At 38.3% G+C, this 24,795-nt stretch overlaps 1 protein-coding gene across 4 annotated transcripts; it reads left to right on the forward strand.

Moving 5' to 3' along the window:
* The first annotated feature begins 13,551 nt into the window (after positions 1-13,551).
* Positions 13,552-17,252, forward strand: LOC127650802 (uncharacterized). 4 transcript variants are annotated; one of them, XM_052136457.1, is made up of 6 exons: positions 13,552-14,113; positions 14,150-14,235; positions 14,777-14,974; positions 15,066-15,300; positions 15,389-15,526; positions 15,826-17,252. In XM_052136457.1, the coding sequence occupies exons 1-6, from the start codon at positions 13,552-13,554 to the stop codon at positions 15,870-15,872; spliced, it is 1,266 nt and encodes a 421-aa protein (XP_051992417.1). In that variant the 3' UTR covers positions 15,873-17,252. The 4 variants fall into 4 exon arrangements, with proteins under 4 accessions (XP_051992417.1, XP_051992410.1, XP_051992425.1 ...); XM_052136450.1 differs by having other exon boundaries at positions 13,552-13,718; positions 13,755-14,235; XM_052136465.1 differs by having other exon boundaries at positions 13,552-13,718; positions 13,863-14,235.
* Positions 17,253-24,795: the final 7,543 nt, after the last annotated feature.

Below are 24,795 nucleotides of genomic sequence, written 5' to 3' on the forward strand. Positions count from 1 at the left end.
GAGGGAGCTCTGGCTTGGTTGATCATGTCTACGATGGCTGGTGGTAGACTACTTAGATCTTCTGCATCCCATCCAGGGGCCAGACATGGAGGTTACAGAGGTCTGGGTGCGGATTCCTGAGGGTGCCCTGTCCCTAAGGAAGAAGGTCCTTCCTTTTTCCTTGTGGTGCCATGCTCATCTCAGGACTGGAGTCTGAAGCCAGTGCTGAAGCGGTCTCATATGCATCAGCCCGAGCGGCATGCATCAGCCCGAGCGGCACTGAGGATGACATATGCCACAGGAGCCTCTGGAACTGCCACAATGGAACTGCTGTGCCTTGTCTGAACGCACTTAGGCAGTTTTGAGACTGATTCGAACTCCATTCCGAGAAAAGAGATGCTCTGAACCGAGAAGAGCTTGTTCTTTTCCTAGTTGACCTGAATCCCTAGGCGGCTGAGGTGCTTGAGCACCAGGTCCCTGTGGGCGCACAGTGACTCTCGAGAGTGATCTAGAATTCGCCAGTTGTCAAGGTAATTGAGTATGCAGATGCTCACTTCCCTTAGCGGGGCAAGGGAAGGGAGGGGGGGACAGGGAGTTCCGTTCCAGCCCAGCGCTCATGGCGGCCAAGCAAGCATGCCGGACATCTGCGCTTCAGCCTCAGACTGAGCGAGCAGTAGTGGGAACGTCAGCTTGCTGAACACGCAACTGCTCGGCTCCGAAGAAAAAATCCAAACAGCCGTATTGCACCCTCATTTATACCCGTACATCCGGGGGAGGGACATTCAAATTCTGTTCGCCAATTTTGAATTGGCCTTTTCTCAAGTTTAGAGGCAACCGAGGTTCTCAAGAGAGACCCCTAGTGTCACTACATCGACACAACGTCGAGTGAGTGACCGAAGGAGAAAGACTACAATTTTGTTCCATTTCTTATCCACACCTTTGGCATTGCTTCTGAAGATTTGGGTTTAACCACTGGAGTCTAATGGATTACTTCTGTTTCCTTTATGTGATTTTTGGAGCTACAAAGGTCTGATCACCATTCACTATAATAAACCACAATAAAGTCGGAAAAGACAAGAAAAATGTAAAGACAAAAAATATTCTAATGGCTCCTGTAGAAACTATCCACCTTTTGACCCTTTCCAATTTCATCCCAGATAATTGGTAAATCGCTATTCATTACTTTTGCACAGCAAATAGCATTCTGGCCTTGTTTTTCCTGCACAGTTACACCATGTGACAGGGAGACTGGTACAACATTTCATTGGCCTTTTTAGTAACCTTACTGTGAAATCAAAGCTCCACAGATGAAAGGCCCATTTGGTCAGACCGTATATCAGACGAGGATGGTTAAAAACCTATAGCCCCATTGTACCTTATCATTTAAATCAAGTGTAGCACAATAAGTATGGTGCTTAGAGAAGGTCAAATTGTTGTTTAAAATGTTAAATCTTATACAGGAGAAATGTGATCTTTATAATGACTTTTCAATCCCTAACTGAAATTACATTGTTCACCAGTAGGGGGAAACCGCACAAAAGTCAGTCATGCGGCTGTACTCATGTGAAGCCTTGATTGAGACTCTGCATGAACAGTTCACATTTCATGAGTACTTGAATAGTTACACATGGATCAGTAGCGTGTGCTAATTAGTTGCTTTGTCTGAGTCATGAACTTCGCAGCTCTATATAGAGTTTTCACACGAATATTGTCAATCTTTGTTAATGCAAGTGAATATTTTTATGCAAAAGTGAGATGCACTGTAAACTGATGCATTTGATACCTTTATTATTGTAAAAGGCATGTGCTGTATGTGTTATTATCGAATCTAGTATTGTGTGTGCATTGTTTTGTTGTATTTAAGACATTTGTGCTTCTAATCGGATATCTGACATATTTACATTTGAATTCGTGAATTAAAAAAGTGAGACTACATGAACAGTTCACATGTTGAAATGGAGCGTTGCCACAAATACTGATATTCCTATTATATTTTGCAGAAATTGCAGAAAATAATATGTAGCTACCCTGTGAGCCAAAGTGTTTTAATTCTGGAAGTGCTACATTAGCAATCTCATTTACTAGCATAATACCTGTTCCAAACGGTAAATAAAACTCTCTCTCTCTGTGTGTTTGTGGGCAAATGCATATGTGCACATACAACGATTGAGAGATAAGTATGCAATTTGTGAAAAAGATGCAGATCCAAGTGTATTTCTCCCAAGCACTCCCAACTCATCAAGGAGTTGCAGTTGGACCTTTGCCATCTGAGCCGCTGACTAGCCCCTGACCAACTGCTTCTCCTCAGACAAGGCCGTTCGATGATGAGGCAATGATGCCAAGCCGAAGGGAGGTGGCTAGCACTAGCGCGAAGAGCATCCACTTCCAGGACATGGCAACCATCCATCTCTTTTTAGACAAGGGCAATGAACCTGAACTCCTTGCAAGAGACGGAACTGGACAGGAGGAGGAGGAATCCATGATATCAGAAATGAGTGAGCATGCTGGTTAATGGAGGCATGAACAGCTTCTTCACACATTCCATTGGCCCATATTTAGCAAACTCCAGAGGACTTCCCCAATTCCCATGCGTGAGTGTGGCAGGGAGAAAGAGCAGCCATTCGTTGACCACCCACAGCTGCTGCAGCACAAAGAGACTGACCTCATTATGGCACAAGTGTGGGAATAGCTGGAAGAAGGGTTGTAATATGAAAGGGAGGCAATATCCCTTTACGACCATGAGGTTAAAGCCTACTATTCCTACTAGATCACTCTCATGCTATGGGATGACTTACTATACAGACGTTTAAAATCTGCAGTTAAAGGAACAGTGCAGCTGATATTTATATGGTCCACGGATTACTTCACGAAGTGGCCCGAAGCCTATGTGGTCTCTGACCAAAGTGCCCCTACTACAAGGGGAATACGGTTGAGGAAATGTTATGCCTGTTCGAAGTGCCAGAGCTATTCCAGAGCAACCAGGGGAGGAACTTTGAAGCAGAGATCTTCACAGAAGTCTGTCAACAACTGTTCCTGCGTAGAGACTAGCAAGCATTTGGGCCAGTGCGGAACTAGTTTTTCTCCCCAGAACAGCCTTTTTTGTGGGGGGGGGGACGTGCAGAATAGTTTGAGAATTTGCACTGGCACAGGAACCCGCCCTTGAAACATGTCTGTGGAAAAGGGCTATCTAAATCTTTCTGTGCTCACTGAAATGCAAAACATTTCCCCCAGTTGCCAAAGCAGTAACTGTTGTTGGGTGTATGTGCATTTGTGAGCTTTATTTTCCTGGTGAAATGTCCATGGAGAGGCTCCAAATGGGAGTTGTGAAGCGAGTTATTTTCAGCTTTACATGCTGTAATACAGGGAAGAGGAATGCATATTTTATAAACTGTACATCCCTGACCCAAACCCTAAACCTTACCATCAGTTGAGTAAACACTTTATGTTACAGGGAAAAATTCAACCTCTGAATTGTGCTCTTCAATGATTTTGCGAACATGATTACTTCCTGGTTTCAATGCGGTAACCAAACCTGTATATTCCATATACAGGGACACATTGCGCTTCCAGTTGCGCTACAAGGGTAAGCACCCTACATAAAATCATGCTTTAACAGAATATGAAGCTGCAATATCTATAAAATCTTAAGAGTCATCATTGTGCAGTTTGATAAAAATATGATTGCATATTTTTTATTTAATTGTCTAAAAATAAACAATTAAATAAATAAGTAAATAACAATTCTATTTAAAACCGTAGTGAGCAAGCCAAAGGCAACTGTGGCAAGGAACACAAAACTCCATAAGATGGTTAATGTAGAAAAATAACCTTGGGGGAATACCAAGCTCACTTTATGGGCCAATTCCCCTCTGGCTAAACTGCATGAATATAATGCCAATGTTAGTTTTTTATGTCTAGTGCAAGTCAAGGTTTAAAATGAGTAAACTAAGTAAGAGTTAAGGGTCATTGTTTAAAAAACACGATTTTGTACAAACTGTAAGATTAATGATTAATGTCTTTGAAGTTCATCCTGGATGACTGCAGAAGTTCACATAGATGCATTGTCCTTTGTTAGTTGACTGATGTAGGCTTTTGTTGGCAATTAATTTATAGTCTATGTATTCCATTTTAAAAGAGTAGTCCATCATTAGACCAATGTGATGCAGGCAGAGATCAGTTGTGCATTACAGTTCAACTGGCAGGTAATTTCAGTGAGGTTTGGTGAGGTCTATCCTAAATAAAACGTTCAGGCAACGTTACATGATGTATCCCATGTCTTATGGTTGGAGTTGGCATCAGTTCATCCTCTGTGAAGTCCATAGACTGAAGTTGTCATCACTCACCGACACGTGGCAGTGGGAATCAACATCAAGCAGGAACGAAGCTGGATCTGGCAAACTGTTTCCCGATTTTGAGACAAGGAAACAAATATAATTTTTTGCAGAATTATAGAATATGAGAAGTGTTCTGGTAGACCTAACTGAAGCAGCCTAATTATGAGATGATGGATAAATTAGGTGTAGGCCTGGCTGAATAGATGAGTCTTCTGTCTAGACTTAAACTGAGTGAGTGTGTCTGTGTCCCGAACAGTGTTAGGGAGACCAGTCCATAGTTTAGGAGCCAAATAGGAAAAGGATCTTCCTCATTTTGTGGATCTTGAGATTGTAGGTACTATTAACAGGTCAGAATTTTGCAATCGTAATGAACGTGATGATATATAGAATGGTAGATGGTCACTTAAGTACTGCGGAGCTAGACCATTCAAAGCTTTGTATGTAGTTAACAGAATTTTAAAATGAATACAAAATTTAACAGGTAGCCAATGTAACAATGATAAAATGGGGCTAATATGATCATATTTCTTGTTTCTAGTTAGCACTCTAGCTGCTGCATTTTGAACCAATTGAAGTTTATTTACTGAGCCTACAGAATTTTTTTTCAAGTGTTTCAAAACTTTTACTATTGATGTATATCAGGAATTTACAGATGTGTATTCATTTTGCAAGTATTGCTCATAGCATCTTTTATTCAATCTTATGTGTAGATGTCTTTGTAGTAGCATTGTACTTTGTAGCATTTTACACAAAAGACATGTTCAATAACAAACCACAAATGATGTTTGAAACAGGCTTGTACACACACACACACGCACGCACACACACACACACACACACACACACACACACAAACTTGTTTTTATATCATTGTGGGGACTCTCCATAGACTTCCATACATTTTATGGATTTTATACAGATCTAACGATAATTTCTATCCCTTAACCATAACCCTACCCCTAAACCTAATCCTCACCCAAAACTTTTTGCATTTTTTCAAAAAAACTTCATTTAGTATGTTTAATAAGCCATTTTCCTAGTGGGGACAGCTGGCTTTCCTAGTGGGGACTGTTGTGGCAGGGTGGAGGGAGGGGCTGGCTTGTGAGTCTACACACCCGGTCCCTTATCAGGCTAATTAAGCCTCCGAGAGGGATAAAGGCCGACTGCGGAGGATGGTGCGGGAGAGAGATTGTTTACAGACATGTCCGTCATGTGTGTCGACAGAAGACCGCCGTCCACGAGGGGAGGAGGGAAGTGACTCCCCGACCGCCTGGAGTGGTAGGGCCACTGCCAGGGGCGGAGGAGTGTCCCCAGGAGTCGCCGTGAACGTGGAGGGGCGTTCTTTCCGCCGGGGGTCGTGGGTCTGACTCCGGTCCGCCCGGGGAGGAGTGGCTGTCGTCCACCTGAGAGGGTGGAGGAATGATCGAGGACCATGCAATGGTGTATCAGAGAACCGGCGAGTAGGTTTTTTTTTTCATCTCTCTCTCCTCTCTCTCTCTTTTGTGCAGATATCCTGAAACTTACATTAGGATAATTTTTGATGCTGTTTCTATCTTCACAAAACAGCTATGAATGAACGTTAAATTGATATAACCTGGATGATATGACTTCAGCCATAGTGCACCAGTGTGCTCACCAGACACCAGCTATTGGTGGAGGGGAGAGTGATACGGCCAATTGAAGTATAGGGATTCTTAGGAGGCCATTGAGAAGGGCCAATGTGGGGATTTTTATTGACAACAGGGAGTCAGAACCTCAGTTTAATGTCTCATCTGAGGAACAGGATCTCATCTGTGGAAAAGGGCTATCTAAATCTTTCTGTGCTCACTGAAATGCAAAACATTTCCCCCAGTTGCCAAAGCAGTAACTGTTGTTGGGTGTATGTGCATTTGTGAGCTTTATTTTCCTGGTGAAATGTCCATGGAGAGGCTCCAAATGGGAGTTGTGAAGCGAGTTATTTTCAGCTTTACATGCTTTAATACAGGGAAGAGGAATGCATATTTTATAAACTGTACATCCCTGACCCAAACCCTAAACCTTACCATCAGTTGAGTAAACACTTTATGTTACAGGGAAAAATTCAACCTCTGAATTGTGCTCTTCAATGATTTTGCGAACATGATTACTTCCTGGTTTCAATGCGGTAACCAAACCTGTATATTCCATATACAGGGACACATTGCGCTTCCAGTTACGCTTACAAGGGTAAGCACCCTACATAAAATCATGCTTTAACAGAATATGAAGCTGCAATATCTATAAAATCTTAAGAGTCATCATTGTGCAGTTTGATAAAAATATGATTGCATATTTTTTATTTAATTGTCTAAAAATAAACAATTAAATAAATAAGTAAATAACAATTCTATTTAAAACCGTAGTGAGCAAGCCAAAGGCAACTGTGGCAAGGAACACAAAACTCCATAAGATGGTTAATGTAGAAAAATAACCTTGGGGGAATACCAAGCTCACTTTATGGGCCAGTTCCCCTCTGACTAAACTGCATGAATATAATGCCAATGTTAGTTTTTTATGTGCAGTGCAAGTCAAGGTTTAAAATGAGTAAACTAAGTAAGAGTTAAGGGTCATTGTTTAAAAAACACGATTTTGTACAAACTGTAAGATTAATGATTAATGTCTTTGAAGTTCATCCTGGATGACTGCAGAAGTTCACATAGATGCATTGTCCTTTGTTAGTTGACTGATGTAGGCTTTTGTTGGCAATTAATTTATAGTCTATGTATTCCATTTTAAAAGAGTAGTCCATCATTAGACCAATGTGATGCAGGCAGAGATCAGTTGTGCATTACAGTTCAACTGGCAGGTAATTTCAGTGAGGTTTGGTGAGGTCTATCCTAAATAAAACGTTCAGGCAATGTTACATGATGTATCCCATGTCTTATGGTTGGAGTTGGCATCAGTTCATCCTCTGTGAAGTCCATAGACTGAAGTTGTCATCACTCACCGACACGTGGCAGTGGGAATCAACATCAAGCAGGAACGAAGCTGGATCTGGCAAACTGTTTCCCGATTTTGAGACAAGGAAACAAATATAATTTTTTGCAGAATTATAGAATATGAGAAGTGTTCTGGTAGACCTAACTGAAGCAGCCTAATTATGAGATGATGGATAAATTAGGTGTAGGCCTGGCTGAATAGATGAGTCTTCTGTCTAGACTTAAACTGAGTGAGTGTGTCTGTGTCCCGAACAGTGTTAGGGAGACCAGTCCATAGTTTAGGAGCCAAATAGGAAAAGGATCTTCCTCATTTTGTGGATCTTGAGATTGTAGGTACTATTAACAGGTCAGAATTTTGCAATCGTAATGAACGTGATGATATATAGAATGGTAGATGGTCACTTAAGTACTGTGGAGCTAGACCATTCAAAGCTTTGTATGTAGTTAACAGAATTTTAAAATGAATACAAAATTTAACAGGTAGCCAATGTAACAATGATAAAATGGGGCTAATATGATCATATTTCTTGTTTCTAGTTAGCACTCTAGCTGCTGCATTTTGAACCAATTGAAGTTTATTTACTGAGCCTACAGAATTTTTTTTCAAGTGTTTCAAAACTTTTACTATTGATGTATATCAGGAATTTACAGATGTGTATTCATTTTGCAAGTATTGCTCATAGCATCTTTTATTCAATCTTATGTGTAGATGTCTTTGTAGTAGCATTGTACTTTGTAGCATTTTACACAAAAGACATGTTCAATAACAAACCACAAATGATGTTTGAAACAGGCTTGTACACACACACACACGCACGCACACACACACACACACACACACACACAAACTTGTTTTTATATCATTGTGGGGACTCTCCATAGACTTCCATACATTTTATGGATTTTATACAGATCTAACGATAATTTCTATCCCTTAACCATAACCCTACCCCTAAACCTAATCCTCACCCAAAACTTTTTGCATTTTTTCAAAAAAACTTCATTTAGTATGTTTAATAAGCCATTTTCCTAGTGGGGACAGCTGGCTTTCCTAGTGGGGACTGTTGTGGCAGGGTGGAGGGAGGGGCTGGCTCGTGATTCTACACACCCGGTCCCTTATCAGGCTAATTAAGCCTCCGAGAGGGATAAAGGCCGACTGCGGAGGATGGTGCGGGAGAGAGATTGTTTACAGACATGTCCATCATGTGTGTCGACAGAAGACCACCATCCACGAGGGGAGGAGGGAAGTGACTCCCCGACCGCCTGGAGCGGTAGGGCCACTGCCAGGGGCGGAGGAGTGTCCCCAGGAGTCGCCGTGAACGTGGAGGGGCGTTCTTTCCGCCGGGGGTCGTGGGTCTGACTCCGGTCCGCCCGGGGAGGAGTGGCTGTCGTCCACCTGAGAGGGTGGAGGAATGATCGAGGACCATGCAACGGTGTATCAGAGAACCGGCGAGTAGGTTTTTTTTTTTCATCTCTCTCTCTCCTCTCTCTCTCTTTTGTGCAGATATCCTGAAACTTACATTAGGATAATTTTTGATGCTGTTTCTATCTTCACAAAACAGCTGTGAATGAACGTTAAATTGATATAACCTGGATGATATGACTTCAGCCATAGTGCACCAGTGTGCTCACCAGACACCAGCTATTGGTGGAGGGGAGAGTGATACGGCCAATTGAAATATAGGGATTCTTAGGAGGCCATTGATAAGGGCCAATGTGGGGATTTTTATTGACAACAGGGAGTCAGAACCTCAGTTTAATGTCTCATCTGAGGAACAGTACCTTTCTTAAGGTATAGTGTCCCTGACACTATACTGAGGTGTTAGAATCCACATTGTCCACAGGGTGAGCACCCCCTGATGGCCTCACTAACACTTCTTCCAGCAGAAACCTTAGTTTTCCCCAGGAGGTCTCCCATCCAGGTACTGACCAGGCTCAACCCTGCTTAGCTGTAGTATGCACTCAGAGTGACAGGGTGATATGGCTGCTATCAAGTAATACAGCTGGATGGATGGGTGATGAGGTGCATCAACTGTTGTGCACCAGTTTTGTTTAGGGGCATCAGGGTCAGCAACCGTTAAATGCACATAGGTTTATTCAATTAATTTGCTTTTATTAACAAAACCAGAACACGAGTTTTCAAGTTTCCCCAAGAGCACAAACTCCTGAGCTTCCACAGGATGGCGCCTAATATAGATACAGGCGGAAACGCGTCATATTTTTGGAGCGTGGTTTAGCACTGGGAAAATTTCACAGTAGGAAAACGTTGTCCATCATTGATCTTGGAGGTCCAGACATTAAATCCCTCTATTTACTTGCCCTTATATTTACAGTGCAATTCCATAAGCACAGGTAAGACCACAGATTGCTCCTTATTACTGTGGTAAGGTGCTGCCTAGCCATTTGAGATGTTGGATTTCCTCCACGTAGATATTGTAATTTTAGTGAAGCACGATGAAATGTATAGGTCGTAAGGACAGTAAAGGAATGTACCCATCACTTTGCACCCAACAATTTAGTCTTTCTTTCTTCTCCTGAAAGTAAACAAAATAGCTCATGGAACTAATTCACTAACATGGGAATTGTCATGTAGGAGTTTTCATTTTGCTAGAATTTCTTTTTTTTGCTGTGGTTGTCAGCAGTGAGGGATTTTCTCCAATGTACACAGATCTCAGTTGTATGGTCCAATTCTTTATCACTCAACTGCAACTCTCTGGTTCATGAAATCACAAAATGACAATGACTTCAATGACTTTTTTTTTCCTCTAAACTGTGGGTAAAATCGTAATAATAAAGAATTATTATAAAGAGTATTTGTGTCCAAAGCTTTTGTTTGGTAGTGTACATTATTTTAATTATACTACCGTACTCTGTTCTCATTATATAAAAAGTTATTTAAAAGTTCTTTGCATTTTTCTATACATCTTTCACTCCAAAGTAAAAGGTAAAGTCTGTACAGGAATCTATGCATTATTTGAACTGCATTCTTGGTTGTGCACATTAGGATTAGTTTTGAGTTTGTGTGTGTGTCAGATGTGGGAATGTCATGCCTTTGCCTGTTTGGGTGTGAGACCTCAGTCAGCACTGACCATTCAATACTCTGCAATCTAACCATTCCAGAAAAACAGGTAAGCCAGAAAGTAAAAGTTCAACTTTGATTTTGATCTGTGATGCAGTGGAACAACATCTACGGAAATTCCCTAAAATAAACGTTACGCTATTTGAACAAGAAAAGAAATGTTCAAAATAACACTAAACAAATAACATACAAAATAGAACTAGCAATGTGTTTGGTGCTTTAAAAATGTCATGAAAGATGCTAAAATTCTTTCAACGTAAAGTTTTACTTTTAATTTCTTCATTTGGTCAACATTGGCTCACCCAGAGTAAATATTTGATGAAGAGTTAGAACAGAGGATCAGGGTTCAAGGTTGCGGAGGTTAGAGGACAAGAACATGCATCAAATCTGACATGGTGCGCTAACCTGTGCCTTTTAAACTTAAACTTTTTATTACTGCAATTAGTTACAAATTCGTTTTTGAACTCCTAACAGGCTTTTAGAATAATCTTGTTATTACTTTGCAACTCTTTGACAGTGTTAACACTAGTATTTACCACATAGGGGCTGCCATGTTCATTTTTAAAGGGAAAAATATTTTGCTTTTTGGAACATTAATGACAAAAGTTTGTCTCAAGCGATACTGATGATATCATGATTCCAGTTATCATACCATGCACACTTCAGCGTAACCAAACCACCTGATCTATTTGAGTTAATTGCTCAGTGGTAAATAAGAACAGGAGTTACACTATTGTTTTATAGGGAGTGTTCCTCCTCCCTAAGTGGGGGATAATGGTGTGTGCGTTGCTTTTGCGTTGCAATGACAGAGTTATAAAGGGTGGGGGAAAAGTAGAGAATAATACTTTTGAAACCGGTGTGTCCAACTCTTTGGTTCCCGCCCTGGATGCAAGTGATTAAAGGCACAGTCAACACTGAAGTCTCCATCACACTCCAAACTCAAAGAAGTCATAAGGACCTATCAGTCAGAAGGACTAGAGCGTCTCAGAAAAAGTAAGGAATACTTTGTTACATTTTATGATTTATTCGGACACTGTTTATTAGCCATTTTTGTACATTCAATTCAATTTACATGTAAGTCATTTTTAATTAAATATTAGTTAAATATTAGTTATATTTTAAATTAGGTATATTTCTATTTCTTCTGCTCCAAATTTACTTCAAACGAACTTCTCTGTCTGCTCGTATGGATGTAACATCATAAGAAAGTGTTTCACCGCTGTTCAAATGCACTTTGGATCACATCATTTATATGTATAAATGTTTTCCATCTGAAAGGACTAAATATTAAATGAAACAAATTACAATAAAATTAAAAGTAATCTCTTCAGTAATCAAAATACCTTTTGAATGTAACTGTATTGTAATTACCAATTATTTAAATTGTAACTGTAGTGGAATACAGTTACTTAAATTTAGTATTTTAAATACGTAATCCTGTTATATGTATTCCATTACTCCCCAACCCTGTATATATATTTACATAAACATTCACATACGAATATACATGACCAAAAATCATCACGCGGTATAGGAACTCATAAAAGATCTTTGATTGTGTCCGTAATATTGTATTTGAAATAGTTTATATATATTCTTAACAGTTTGCTTAAAAATTGGGTTTTGATCAACAAGTTGTTATCCGATCTGAAAACAGACAGGGGGCAATGATAGAAATGTTAAAGGAATATTCCCCCATACACTTCCATTGTAAGTGCCTCAGTGTATCCCAGATGTTTGCTTAAAAGGAGGGACGAGACTAAATAAAATTTTGTCTAAATCAATATTATGCTACAAATGCTGTCAGTTGAGCTTAGCTTGTATTGAACCCGGAATGTTCCTTTACTATGAGTGACAAATCAGCAGAAGTGGCTCGTGACAAAAGATATAGGTGGGGCAGATCTTGCACTGAGGCCTAACCCCTTTTTTTCAATATTCAACTTGTTCAACTCATTGTTCATTATCATAATGCATGCCATTTACAGGTTTCCACAGTACTAAAAAACTAAATATTTAATAATAACAATGATAATAATAATGTTTTAAATCACAGTAAGTTTCAAGTTGTAAATAGATTCACAATAGAAATATTTCAAATCACATTCAGCACTAATGTTGGCTATACAGCCCCCTGTCCCCTTGAAACATAAGAATGAGAAAGTAAATATGGGAAACATTAAATTTTATTCCATTTACACAGAGCCAATGTATTTATTTTTTTTTTTACAATACATACAATGTTTTATCGCCTACCTTAGTCTTTTGATTTCCAAACTATTTGGCCTTACTTTTCACCTACCTGCCCGTATAGACGAGCCGCGCCTGCATATCAGTGACTCACCTTGTCTTAAAAGGTTTGAAACGTTAGGACAAAGCACTATTTTCCATGTAGTTTCATGTTTCAGTTTTGGGCAAATTACATTTTGTTTTGTTTAGATTCTGAGAATCTGCTGCATGTGCTGATTCAGATGGAAATGTATCAAACTATGTATTTGACTCTTTGCCATAGTTCAGTCAGCCTTGTGAAACTTTTATTTTTGTTGTGAATTACTTATAAAGTGTAAGACAGCTAGTTTATTTGTTTCTAATGTATCAGTCTTATTATATTATATCACTGCCTTGGAGTTACTGTTATTCTGTTGGTTTGACAAAAAAAAAAATTAAGTCAAACGTTGTGTGGTTCCAACATGTCACCAACCTACCAGTTTTATCACAAAGTTTCCCTTACAGTCAATTCAACCTAACAATTGCCCTAAAATACGCTAAACAATAACTACATTTGGTCCAACTTAGGTCTGCGCAATTTAGACAAAATGTCATATTGCGATTATTTAGAAAAATATTGTGATATTTGATACTGTTCTGCCCATGTTCTACTGCCAATAAAAAGATTAAGGCTACTCTTTGAGGGTTCACAATTGAGTCCTCTTCAAATGAAACAAACTTTTATTTTTTCATTATCTAAGTTATCTAAGTCTCACAAACATGGACAAAAATAAAGTGTTCCAGTTGTCCCCAATAGCTTTTAAATTTTTCACATTTTAGTTTTTGTAATATTTGCAACCATTCTAGCCGCAGCTTTGTTTCTTCAATTGGACTTTTTACTATACAAACTGATTTGCTTTAATTTTGTATATTTTCATTTTAGGTAACACAAATCAGACTGCAAGACAAAGAAATATACAAGTGCACAAGAGAGTAAATGGAGAATAAATGGCTCTATGTGGCTGTCCTGGTGATGGCATGCATGATGCATGGAGTAGTGGGGCAAAATTCAACAAACACTAATGGCCCCGCAGTAAGCAACAGCACCTTGACACAAACAAGCCCTCTCAACGTGACGGGCACCTTGACACAAACAAGCCCTCTCAACGTGACGGGCAACTTGACACAAACAAGCCCTCCCAACGTGACGGGCAACTTGACACAAACGGGCCCACTCAACGTGACGGGCAACTTGACACAAACAAGCCCTCCCAACGTGACGGGCAACTTGACACAAACAAGCCCTCCCAACGTGACGGGCAACTTGACACAAACGGGCCCACTCAACGTGACGGGCAACTTGACACAAACAAGCCCTCCCAACGTGACGGGCAACTTGACACAAACAAGCCCTCCCAACGTGACGGGCAACTTGACACAAACAAGCCCTCCCAACGTGACGGGCAACTTGACACAAACAAGCCCTCCCAACGTGACGGGCAACTTGACACAAACGGGCCCACTCACCGTGATGGGCAACTTGACACAAACAAGCCCTACCAACGTGACGGGCAACTTGACACAAACAAGCCCTCCCAACGTGACGGGCAACTTGACACAAACAAGCCCTACCAACGTGACGGGCAACTTGACACAAACGGGCTCTCCCAGCACGACCCAGGTAGGATCCAACAACAACATGTCACTAGAGAGTCAATAATTGTTTCCTGTTTAGAACTTAATTGCTTAATTGAAAGCTTCTTTAAAAACTTTTTTAATCTAAATCAAGATGTTGAAATTGATGTGAATGTGTAAGAGATATACAATATCTGAATGTAAGTGAATATCATAGGTCTTGTAACTAGTCACCATTTTTTTTTTCCACCTTTTTGCCTTCAGTAGTTCTTTATGGTCCTGCAGTTTATATAGTCTCTGAATTACTATGAGGACACATAAAGAAGAGCAAAATGCAAAATAGCTCAATGTTATTTTAGGGGTACAGCATGTCACATTGCAAATTACCAAAAGTATTTCATGTAAACCACTCAAGTGTGAAGAGACCGGTGAGTCTGATAAAAAGATCAAACTGTTGCTGCATGTGAAATGGTGAATTACTTCAGTTATTTATATTAAATGTTTTACTCTGAACGTACATTTACATGTCAAAAGATTTGTTTGAAATTAAGCATTACATTCACTGCTAATATGAACAAATGTTGTAGGTCAATGTCACCAAGGCCAAATGCAAGAAGGATCGGGCATGCTTTTCCACCCCTGTCAGCTGTGATCCATCTATCGCCAGTAGCTGTTTTTTCGTGTCCACGAGAGCAGTGAGTGGAAATGCAAACAACCTCACTTTTGAGCTCAGCGGAGAATCGCGTGGTTACATTGCAGTCAGCCTCTCTCGAGACAACAAGGAGGTTTGAAAATATCAAATAAAATTTCCAAACATCTCCACATTTAATATTTAATATTTGTTTTCTCAAACTAATTTTCCTTTCCTTTTCATAGGGTAATGGTGACACCGTCTATGCTTGTGCCAACAACAATGGTACAGCGAAGTTCATCCAGGCCACACTCAACAATAGCAGACTGACTCAAGATAACACTGTAAGCTCTGGAATTTTCAGTGGCTCTGTGAGCAAAAATAAGATTCAGTGCATTTTCGTAGCTCCAGGTCTCAGCTCAACCCGTGCAGCAAACACCAGCACTTTTGTCTTCTTCTTTACAGGCAACTTCACAAATGGTGAGTGCAACACTTGAAAGATTGGAATATTTTATTTGGTAACTAAACCAAAATGATCTCTAATGATGACTTCTATTCATTTTCTAAGGTACTCTGGAGTCGCCAGTCACCCAACTGTTCACAAAAACATCAGTTGATCCAACCAACTCTAACAGCACAGACGTTGGAATAATTACACCCACTACAGCAGGGGGGAGCAATGCACTGCACCATGCTGCATCTCAGGGTAAAAACACCCACATCAGTGCAATTTATTTGAACTAGGATAAGATCTCCATCAGTGACTTTTCCTTGGGGATCTTTTCTGAAATATATCAGCTCTGTAGTTGGTAAATGGGATTTAAGCTTTAATGTAAAGACCTGTGGCATAGTATTAAGCCAATAGGGGATGGCATGTGTTTGGTATGGGCAATGATGAATAATGAACAGCCCTTTCCACATGGGTATAGGAGAGTTATTCAACTGAGGAAAATGGATTATGAGAAGACGTTTGACGTAACCTTTGTTTTTCTCTTGTCTTTTCAGCTGCTCTGGTTATCCTCTCAGGCATCATCACAGTCCTCTTGTTGTAAGGATGCTGTTTGGCTGTATCATTTGCTGTCAGAAATTGGTTGAAGAGCTACAATTGCTTAATGAACCCAACACCAAAATTGAGTGGCCCATTAGAGTACTTGGACACTTGGCTGAAATGGCTGAATGTCACTGCATTACATACAAAATATCAAAGCAAGTGTAATCTGCAATAAAATTATTCTAGAGCTTTCTCAAAACTAACTTCAAGATGATCTGTACTCTAAAAATGTGCTTCATGTGGTAACTTTTAAATGAACTGCTTTGATTCAAGTCAAAAATCACGATTACTATTACACCGAATCAACCTGGAGTCTTTAGATTACTTAAACCTCATTTTAAGGGTTAGAGGAAGAAATTGCTCCTTAAAGTAACATTTGCAGGTTACCACTTTATCTAAAATATCTATCCTTTGCATTAAAAAGTTTGTGTAATATATTTCTTTAAAGTAAGTGCCTAAATAAACTCTTTGATAATTTGCCATACAATGCAATGACATTCATATGTTTTTGTTTTATGTAAAAAATATGAAAACTTTTGTAGACATTCACATAATTTTAAAGGTGTGGTTTAGTGTCCAAATACTTTTTGGAGTAACTGTATATATAATTGTGCATATTTAAATTTGTGCAATATTGCAATTCAGGAAACGATGAAGATCTGAAAATATGGGGAAGAAGGAGATATTTTAAATAATGAATCTGTGATGGAGAGATTATGTGTGAGCATATGTGTTTGTATGTATGTGAGTGTGTGTGTGTGTGTGTGTGTGTGTGTGTGTGTGAGAGAAAGAGAGAGAGAGAGAGAGTTAGCATGGCTTGTAGGCTATTCTATAAATATACAGCTCCTTAAAATGATGCTGGCTGACAGGAAGTTACTAAAATACACAGAATGAAGTATTTAATAATGTTTTATATATCTTTAATTTATTTTGTAATAGTAACTATGAATTCACTTTGCCTTTAAGAACTTTTAATTTGATATAAATTACATTTAAAACAAAATAGCATCTATAAATATTATTATTATTATTATTATTATTATTATTATTATTATTATTTGTCAATGTATCCTTATAGCTCACTTTCATGTTACGGAGAGTGGAGGAAACTCAGTGCATGTTGTAAAGCACAAACTGAGATTAATTGCTTAAATTACCAGAATATTCCAGTAATTGTAGGCATGATATAGGATAAAGGACTAGCAATATTTGAAAAGTATTGTTGCCTCCCATAAGGGAAAACATGTTGTTGAAACCTCATATGTCACCTCTTTCCATCCTTCATGTTCTGTAAGAAGGATTTTGGAAACCTTATAATCAAACTAGACATTGTAAATAAAGGTGATCTACAGTGTTCTGCTCCTCTTTACTTCATTTTCACTTTGTAATATGATGATTGATAATAATGTGGTATTCTTAAGAACTAGTGCATACAGTCGGTGAACAAGAATACCTTTGATCTAGGGGCTCAGACAGCTCAGCCTTTTTCTTTTACTGTGCATCGCACACTGAACAGCAAAAAATGATTTATCTAGTTTAGAGTTTCAATTTGGGATTTGAGATTCGTTCTGAGTAGATAAATGATATTTTGGATGCACATGTGATTTCCGGCCTCATGCAAATTAGATTTCACATCGATTAAATTGTGCACGAATTACCATAAATGATCCTTGGTCAGTTTTTACTTTCAGAGACTGTCATGAAGCGAGCAGTAAACATGTCTATACATATGTACCTGAATAACAAGACAGATATTTATATTTAGCTGAACACAACTCTATAGTGCCTGATGGAGATGATACAAGCCATTCAACAAAATCATTTTGAGTATTTTGAAGTGTGTCACTATTTTGTTACATTTATGTTTTCCTTTATTTTGTAATGTTAATCATTTGTGGTCATATGCATATAAGATAAAGGGAAAATTAATGTAATTTTAGAATTTCAATAAAGTTAAATTAAACTAAATAAAAATCATCAGTATATGTTTACAAATAAGCTGGCTAGATATCATTCTCAGATGAGAAATTAAATGTGTGTGGAAGTGTCGCCTCCTTTTGGAGATCTCCAGGCTGCAGTAATACTGACTTGGGCTATTGATCGTGTAGCACCGCCCCACAATGTAAGTTATGCAAATATATGCAAATATACAGGCGCAATAACCAGTGGTGAGATGTCCCAATTTTACTTATTTTCAGATCATTGTAATCTACTATGCACAAATAATACAACAACAAGACAGAGATAATAAAAAATAGAATAAACAAAGTGAATAGAAAATGGAAGTACATATTGAAATACACAATAGAAAATGTAATGTCTTCAAAAATAATGCCATAAATAGTTTGCATTTATCAATTAACATCATACAAAGTCCAGTAAACATAAAAAAAGCTAAATCAATATTTGGTGTGACCACCTTTGCCTTTAAAACAGCCCCAATTCTCCTAGATACACCTGGACACAACGTTGTTCTTGGTTGTTGGCAGATGGGATGTTCAAGCTTCTTGGATCTATTTCAGCTGTCTCAACTGTTTCTGTCTATGTAATCACAGGCTGACACAGTGATCAGTGGGGGGAAATATGTGTGTAGAAAAATGAATTGTTGGATCTCTTAAAGTAAATAATGTTTTACCTTGTGCTGTAGCGAATGCTCATATTCCTTAAATGGAAATTAAATATAAATGAAATGGGTTCAATAAATACCACACCTATCTCTGTATAAACAGTGGTGCTCTGTGAAGTTCTAGAACTGTTTATTTTGATATTTCAACCTCCTATTATACATCTACAATACACTGTGTACACAACATAGATACACTCAGGACCTTCAGGACAAAAATGTTCCAATTGAAACCCATTAAAATGGCTATATTTGATCCCAGTGCCATTTAAGCATAAAATCATGAATTCTATGATGTTACGCTTTCATTCCAGAGCCCTGGCTTCAAAAGTTACATTTTAAAAATATTTTCCACCAGATGGCGCCATTTTTCTCATGTTTTGCCAATGGAGCAAATACATCCTTTTTTCCTATTTTCTGTTTGCTGTATTATAGAGCACTGCAGGCCAATTGAATAAATGATGCAGCTAAAGTTGTGTAAGTGTGTTGGTATGGATGTGAGAGCGTGTTTTGTATATTATCTGCTCCACAAGCTTTGTTATCTTGTAAGGAACGTAACATCTTCTGCATCATTTTCCTGACATACTCCAGGCCATTGCACACTCTGAACTTCATTGACAAATAAGTTTTCCTTTTGTATGACCTTTGAATTCCTGATGGAATTATGTTATTGCAACTGATACTGCCTTCGAGCACAGATGCTGGATGTTGCTAAAAATAAGATCAATACAAGTGGAACTATTAACACCATTGACAGTCATAGAAATTCTTGTTGGTTGGTAACAATTTGAGTAAGATTACAAGCATCAGACATACATCGATTTTAACTCCTTCATTAATGAGCAGTATTTAGTAGACCGATCAATATTAAAATCACCAAGTAAAAATATATCCTTATTTTCCTCTGTAACGCGTTATCCATAATTTCACATATACTATCCAAATACTGCACATTAGAACTGGGAGGCCTATAACAACAACCAACCAAAATAGGTTTGGAACAAAATGTTGTAACCATATATGTATACCCAATGTTATTCTTTATAAGATCTTTCCGTAAAAGCACCCCAAAATTTTCCTGATTATAAAAAGCAACTCCACCTCCATACTTATCCCTATCTTTTCTATACAATTTATGTCCATTAGCAGTGAGCTAACAAGATGACCATTTAAAAGCGTTTAATCTGGAAAGCATCTCATTCTAAGTAATATCTGCTAAACATCTTAAAAAGATCAGATTTACAAACATTCGAACTCGGGTGCACACCAAAAGTACTAGTGTGAAAGCACCCTTATATTACTGTATGTGTTTCAAAGGTAGTGGATAAATAGGCTCACTTGTCTTTCTAAACAGGAAAAACTGAGGCTTCAACAGGTAATCCGCAGTGAAATCATTGTGCTTTGACCATTTATTAGTAGTAGTTTAAAGGCTGATACATACTCTAAGCATGTATGTGAAGGCAGATGCGAGTGCCTGTCCACCGCATTGCCAACGCGTGATCCCGTTGAACGTTCTTGCGTTACTTTGGCGGGAACAAACCTCTGTACTTAAGGAGCGATAGTTACCTTCAAACGTATGTGCCATTAAACTGTTATTATTCAGGTCATGAAATCAGCCTGTTATGAAGTATTAGCAGGCTAGCGGCTACATAGCCATGCTGTCATGGAAACCTGCAAGGAGGCTCAGTAGCCCCTAGCTAGCTATCTGTCTAATATAATATTGTTGTGTACCAAACAAGACAGTGCTGACGATGAAAACTATTGACTGAACAGTAGTGGCCTATGTCACACAGCAGGATTAAGCACTTAGCTAGATAAGTTTAAACTTAGTTTACGCTAACTATGAATTTGCTGTACCAGTAAAGTGGATAGGCTTTCATCGGGGTTCCACACCATAGCTACATATGCTAATCGGCTAACTAACCTGCTCCAAGGCAGGTTATGTTCCCGATAAGAGATCGCATCCAGATACTGGACCAAGAGCAAAGTGACAGTCACTCCCCCCAATATTTCTCACGTCAATTTAAAGTGCACTTCAATGAGACAATTTTATACATTTACAAAATAAGTTATTTATGATCATTATTTATTGCAAGAAATATTGCATTTGTTTAAAGACACTAAAATAATTTTCCCACACTAGCCATAAAATATTTATGAATAAATAAACCTATAATAATTATATAATTTCAAGTAAGATATGAATACAATATGATCGAATGACTTTAAGATATAAAAACTGAATGACTGCACAATATACTGTAGATATATCAGAAAAGTGTGAATGAAAAATGAGAGATGCCATGAACATACAGTATTTCACTTGAAGCTCAATAAAAGCACACTAGCACACCAAATATGTCTTTATTGTGTCTTATGCTGCTAGAAAGAAATAACAAATAAGTATTTATTAGTGCATACCATCTACTCAGTTTCCAATTGCTCACATTTTTATTTCTCTCTCTTCAAAAAAATATTTTTCTCTTAAAATTAATTTTTTTCTCTTTTCAAAAAAAGGAATACGGTACCAACCTTGGCCACTAGGTGCCACTATCAGTAAACATGTCATCTTATGCTTTTAATGCTTTCTCTGTTGCTATATGCTATATAAGTAAAACCACAAAATGTAAAATTAGACCATACGTGATATATAGCGTGCATTTTAGCTGAGGTTATGTCCTTTAGGAGAGAGGAAAATGTTTTTTGAAAAGAGATAAAAAAAAAAAAAAAATGCATCCTTTAAGAGAGAAAAACATGTTTATTTGAAGAGAGAGAAAAACAAATTAAGAGAAAAAAAATATTTTAAGAGATAAAAAATATATAAGACTTAGGTTTAGGACGGAACAGAGACACAAAGTTTTTTTTTCCACCATGCGGTTCAGAGCTTCCGTACTGTCACCATGGCTGTGTACAAGCGAGACCTTATGGTGCTTACCGCCACCTACTGAGCTGGACCGAGGAGTGTCACAAAGTCTTTCAGTGGAGTTTCAACCAAATAGCCATTGTAGCCAGATACAGTAATGTGTGGTAATAAAAATCGATATTTATTTACTAATATTTACTTTTAATAAAATGTTAATGGGTTAACAGGGTGTGCAATAACTACACTTATCTCACTTAATTTATAATTATATTATAATATAAAATTATTGTGGAACCCAGTCAAAAGAATTATTATTATTTTGAAGATTACAATTGCTTTATACAATAGTAATATATCATATTATATTATCACTTTCTATCATATCATATTTATTTCAGTTTCACCTTGAGCTTTTATGTTGGCCAATGTCTGAGAGAAGACCTTTGGGTTGCAGTGTGTATTTGACAGCTTTTTATAAACATAAATGTGCATATTTTTCTTACTAATATTGTGTATTTGTGTATACTGTATATGGAAAACTTTTATTATTGTTCTTTATTGTTGTCCTAAAAAATAGTTGTATATTTACTTCTTATAATTCTATTACTCAGCAGGGTGAAGTCCTCTGGTCGACGTTAAAGGCTTTCCTCATGCAGATGTGGATTTGTACACAGTCTGAACAGCAAGGCACAATATCTCCAGTGAGCTTTTTTTGTATTTATTTTTTTACTTATGTGTTAAAACACAATTCATCTGTGATATATATAGAGCGCGTAATAAGTGTTTAGCTAGTAAACATTAACAGAAGTACCTTTGGTGTTAGCTTTTAATATATACATGTACACCCACACACCAAATATGGTAAGCATTCAATACCATGATATATGAGTAGCTGAAATGTCAAGCAGTGTCCTGCAGTGAGACATGCTATACTTGATCAAATAAAATGTATCTGATTCTTGTATAATTATTTTATGCAATTGTATGACCTTAAATTAATTCAAAGACTACATGGAACTATCCACACAGACTATTTAAGTCTATAAAAACGTGGTTAAAATCGCCAAAAGTAACTGAAGACAAGTCAAAGATCCTATAAAATACCTAATACATAAAACTGAACCCAAAATGTTCATGTCTATGTTGTTTTTCAATTAACCATATTTCATAAGTACCATGGTATTACCATCTGATACCACTGTACCATAGAAACACCACTGTACATCATATAAGGGAAAGGACCTTGTGTGTGGTGATTTAATGAAAAAAGTATTGTAATTAATCAATCAATTTGTCTGCGGCTAGAGCTTTGTGAACACTTTGCATCAGTCGCAAGCAAGAAGCTTTTCGTTTCAATAACTGTGGTTCATAGAAACTCATACAGTGCCCATTGATACCTTCAGGGAGCCAGTGGAAAAAACAGTCTATATGGAACATTGTATCATACTTGTAGAAAGCTCAAGTTCATTACATAGCTTATAAGCAGTACAGTGTCTCAATGTGTCAATTACAAATTTAGCCAAATTATGCAGAAACTGCAGCAATGAGTAATGTAAGTCATCACATTTTCCATGTTTTAGCGCAAAACTGGTTAATTATAAATAGCATTTTTGGCAAGGAGGAGGGCGGGGCGGGGCAATGATGACGCATGCCCAGCCCCTAATCAGGCTTATCAAGCCGATGAGAGGGATAAAGGCGGCCGGAGGTGGCAGTTCAGCAGAGAGAGAGCTACAGGCAGCTGCCCTGTATGCATTTGTGTTGTATGTCTTTTGCTTTAAAGTTAATTATTATTTATATTGTCAAAGCTGGTTCTCGCCCCTTTCATTCCCTTGAAAATTATCAAATTCCACAAAATAAATAAATGCATGAAAAAAAAATTATAATAATAATTTCAGGGATCCAAACTCCTCACCTTTCGGAGAAATTCGCCATTTTGAAACCACAATCGGTCACTTTTGTGATTGTGAAGAGCAATGATTAATGTGCAAATGTGAGTGATGTTTATACGCGTTAAGGGGTCTTTCACATGACTCGCGTCAGTGCTGCAGAATACATTGAAGTCTATGAAGTGACGTCACACCAAACTGTTTTTCACAAACACGTTTTTGCTTCACCAATAATGTCTTTGAGAGTTCTAAACAATAAGAAATTTTTAAAAACTGTCCAAATTTGTGAAGAGACATTGAATGTCTCATAATTTCTTTTAATTAAATATTACCTTATCCTTTAGGAATATCAGAGACCCCAGTTATTGAACTCATTTAAATTCACCAAGAAAACGCTTCTAAACATAAACGAGTCCTTTCATTACTTTCTGCTATCAAAGCAACTGCAAGCTTTTTTTTTTCTTTCTTCCAAATGAATGTTTTCAATGTTTATTGGGCACACATCCCGCTTTTTACGTGGCAAACTTGTAAAATCGCCCCTCTGTGACACTTTCTGCAATTCTTGTCATGTGGAGGGCAATGCGGCACTTGATGCTGGGTTCAGCCTCCAGAACCAAAGTAAAACTGCCACGAGAAGTCGTCTGTCCAAGGCAAAGATGCAAAATCTAATGACAATCACCTCAGCATCAGTCTCTCTTGATGCAATTGATTTTAATTGAATTGAAGTCGATGAGGACCAGTGTGTTTTGTTCATATTTTAATCGTATTTGTTTTTTTGTTGTTGTTGTAATATTGCGTTATTCATATGTTGTGTTTTAGTTGACTCCACTGTTTTGTGCATACTTCAGTGTAAATTAACCTTTTCTCTGGAAGTGTATAGTTCTTGAAGGGAGGGCAGGGGGCAACCAACAATCCACTCAGCAGTCAGAACTGTCCTTTGTAGTCTTCTGATGTCCGATTTCATTGCTGAACCAAACCAGACAGTTATTTAAGTGCTGAGGACAGACTCGATGACTGCTGAGTAGAACTGTATCAGCAGCACCTGTGACAGGTTGAACTTGCTGAACAGCTGTCAAAGGAAGTACAACCTCTGCTGGGCCTTTTACACAATGGAGTCAATTTGTGTCTACCACTTCAGGTCCTGTGAGTGGTAGTGCCCGGGAACCTGAATATCTCCACTGCTGCCACAGTGCTGTTCAGAATGGTGAGCTGGGTCACTGTTGGAGTGTTCCTCCTAAATCCACTATCATCTCCACTCTTTTGAGCGTGTTCAGCTCCAGGTTGTTTTGACTTCACCCAACAGCCAGCTGTTCAACCTCCCTTCTGAATGCAGACTCATCGTCATCTTGGATGAGGCCGACGACAGTAGTGTCATCTGCAAATTTCAGGAGCTTGACAGGGGGGTCCTTGGCAGTGCAGTCATTAATATTCAGGGAGAAGAGTAGCGGGGAGAGCACACATCCCTGGGGGGGCACCAGTGCTGATCGTACATGTGCTGGAAGTGAATTTCACCATTCTTACTAGCTGCTGCCTGTCTGTCAGAAAGCTGGTG

This window comes from Xyrauchen texanus, chromosome 1 (genome assembly GCF_025860055.1).
Source record: "Xyrauchen texanus isolate HMW12.3.18 chromosome 1, RBS_HiC_50CHRs, whole genome shotgun sequence".
NCBI classification, from domain to species: domain Eukaryota; kingdom Metazoa; phylum Chordata; class Actinopteri; order Cypriniformes; family Catostomidae; genus Xyrauchen; species Xyrauchen texanus.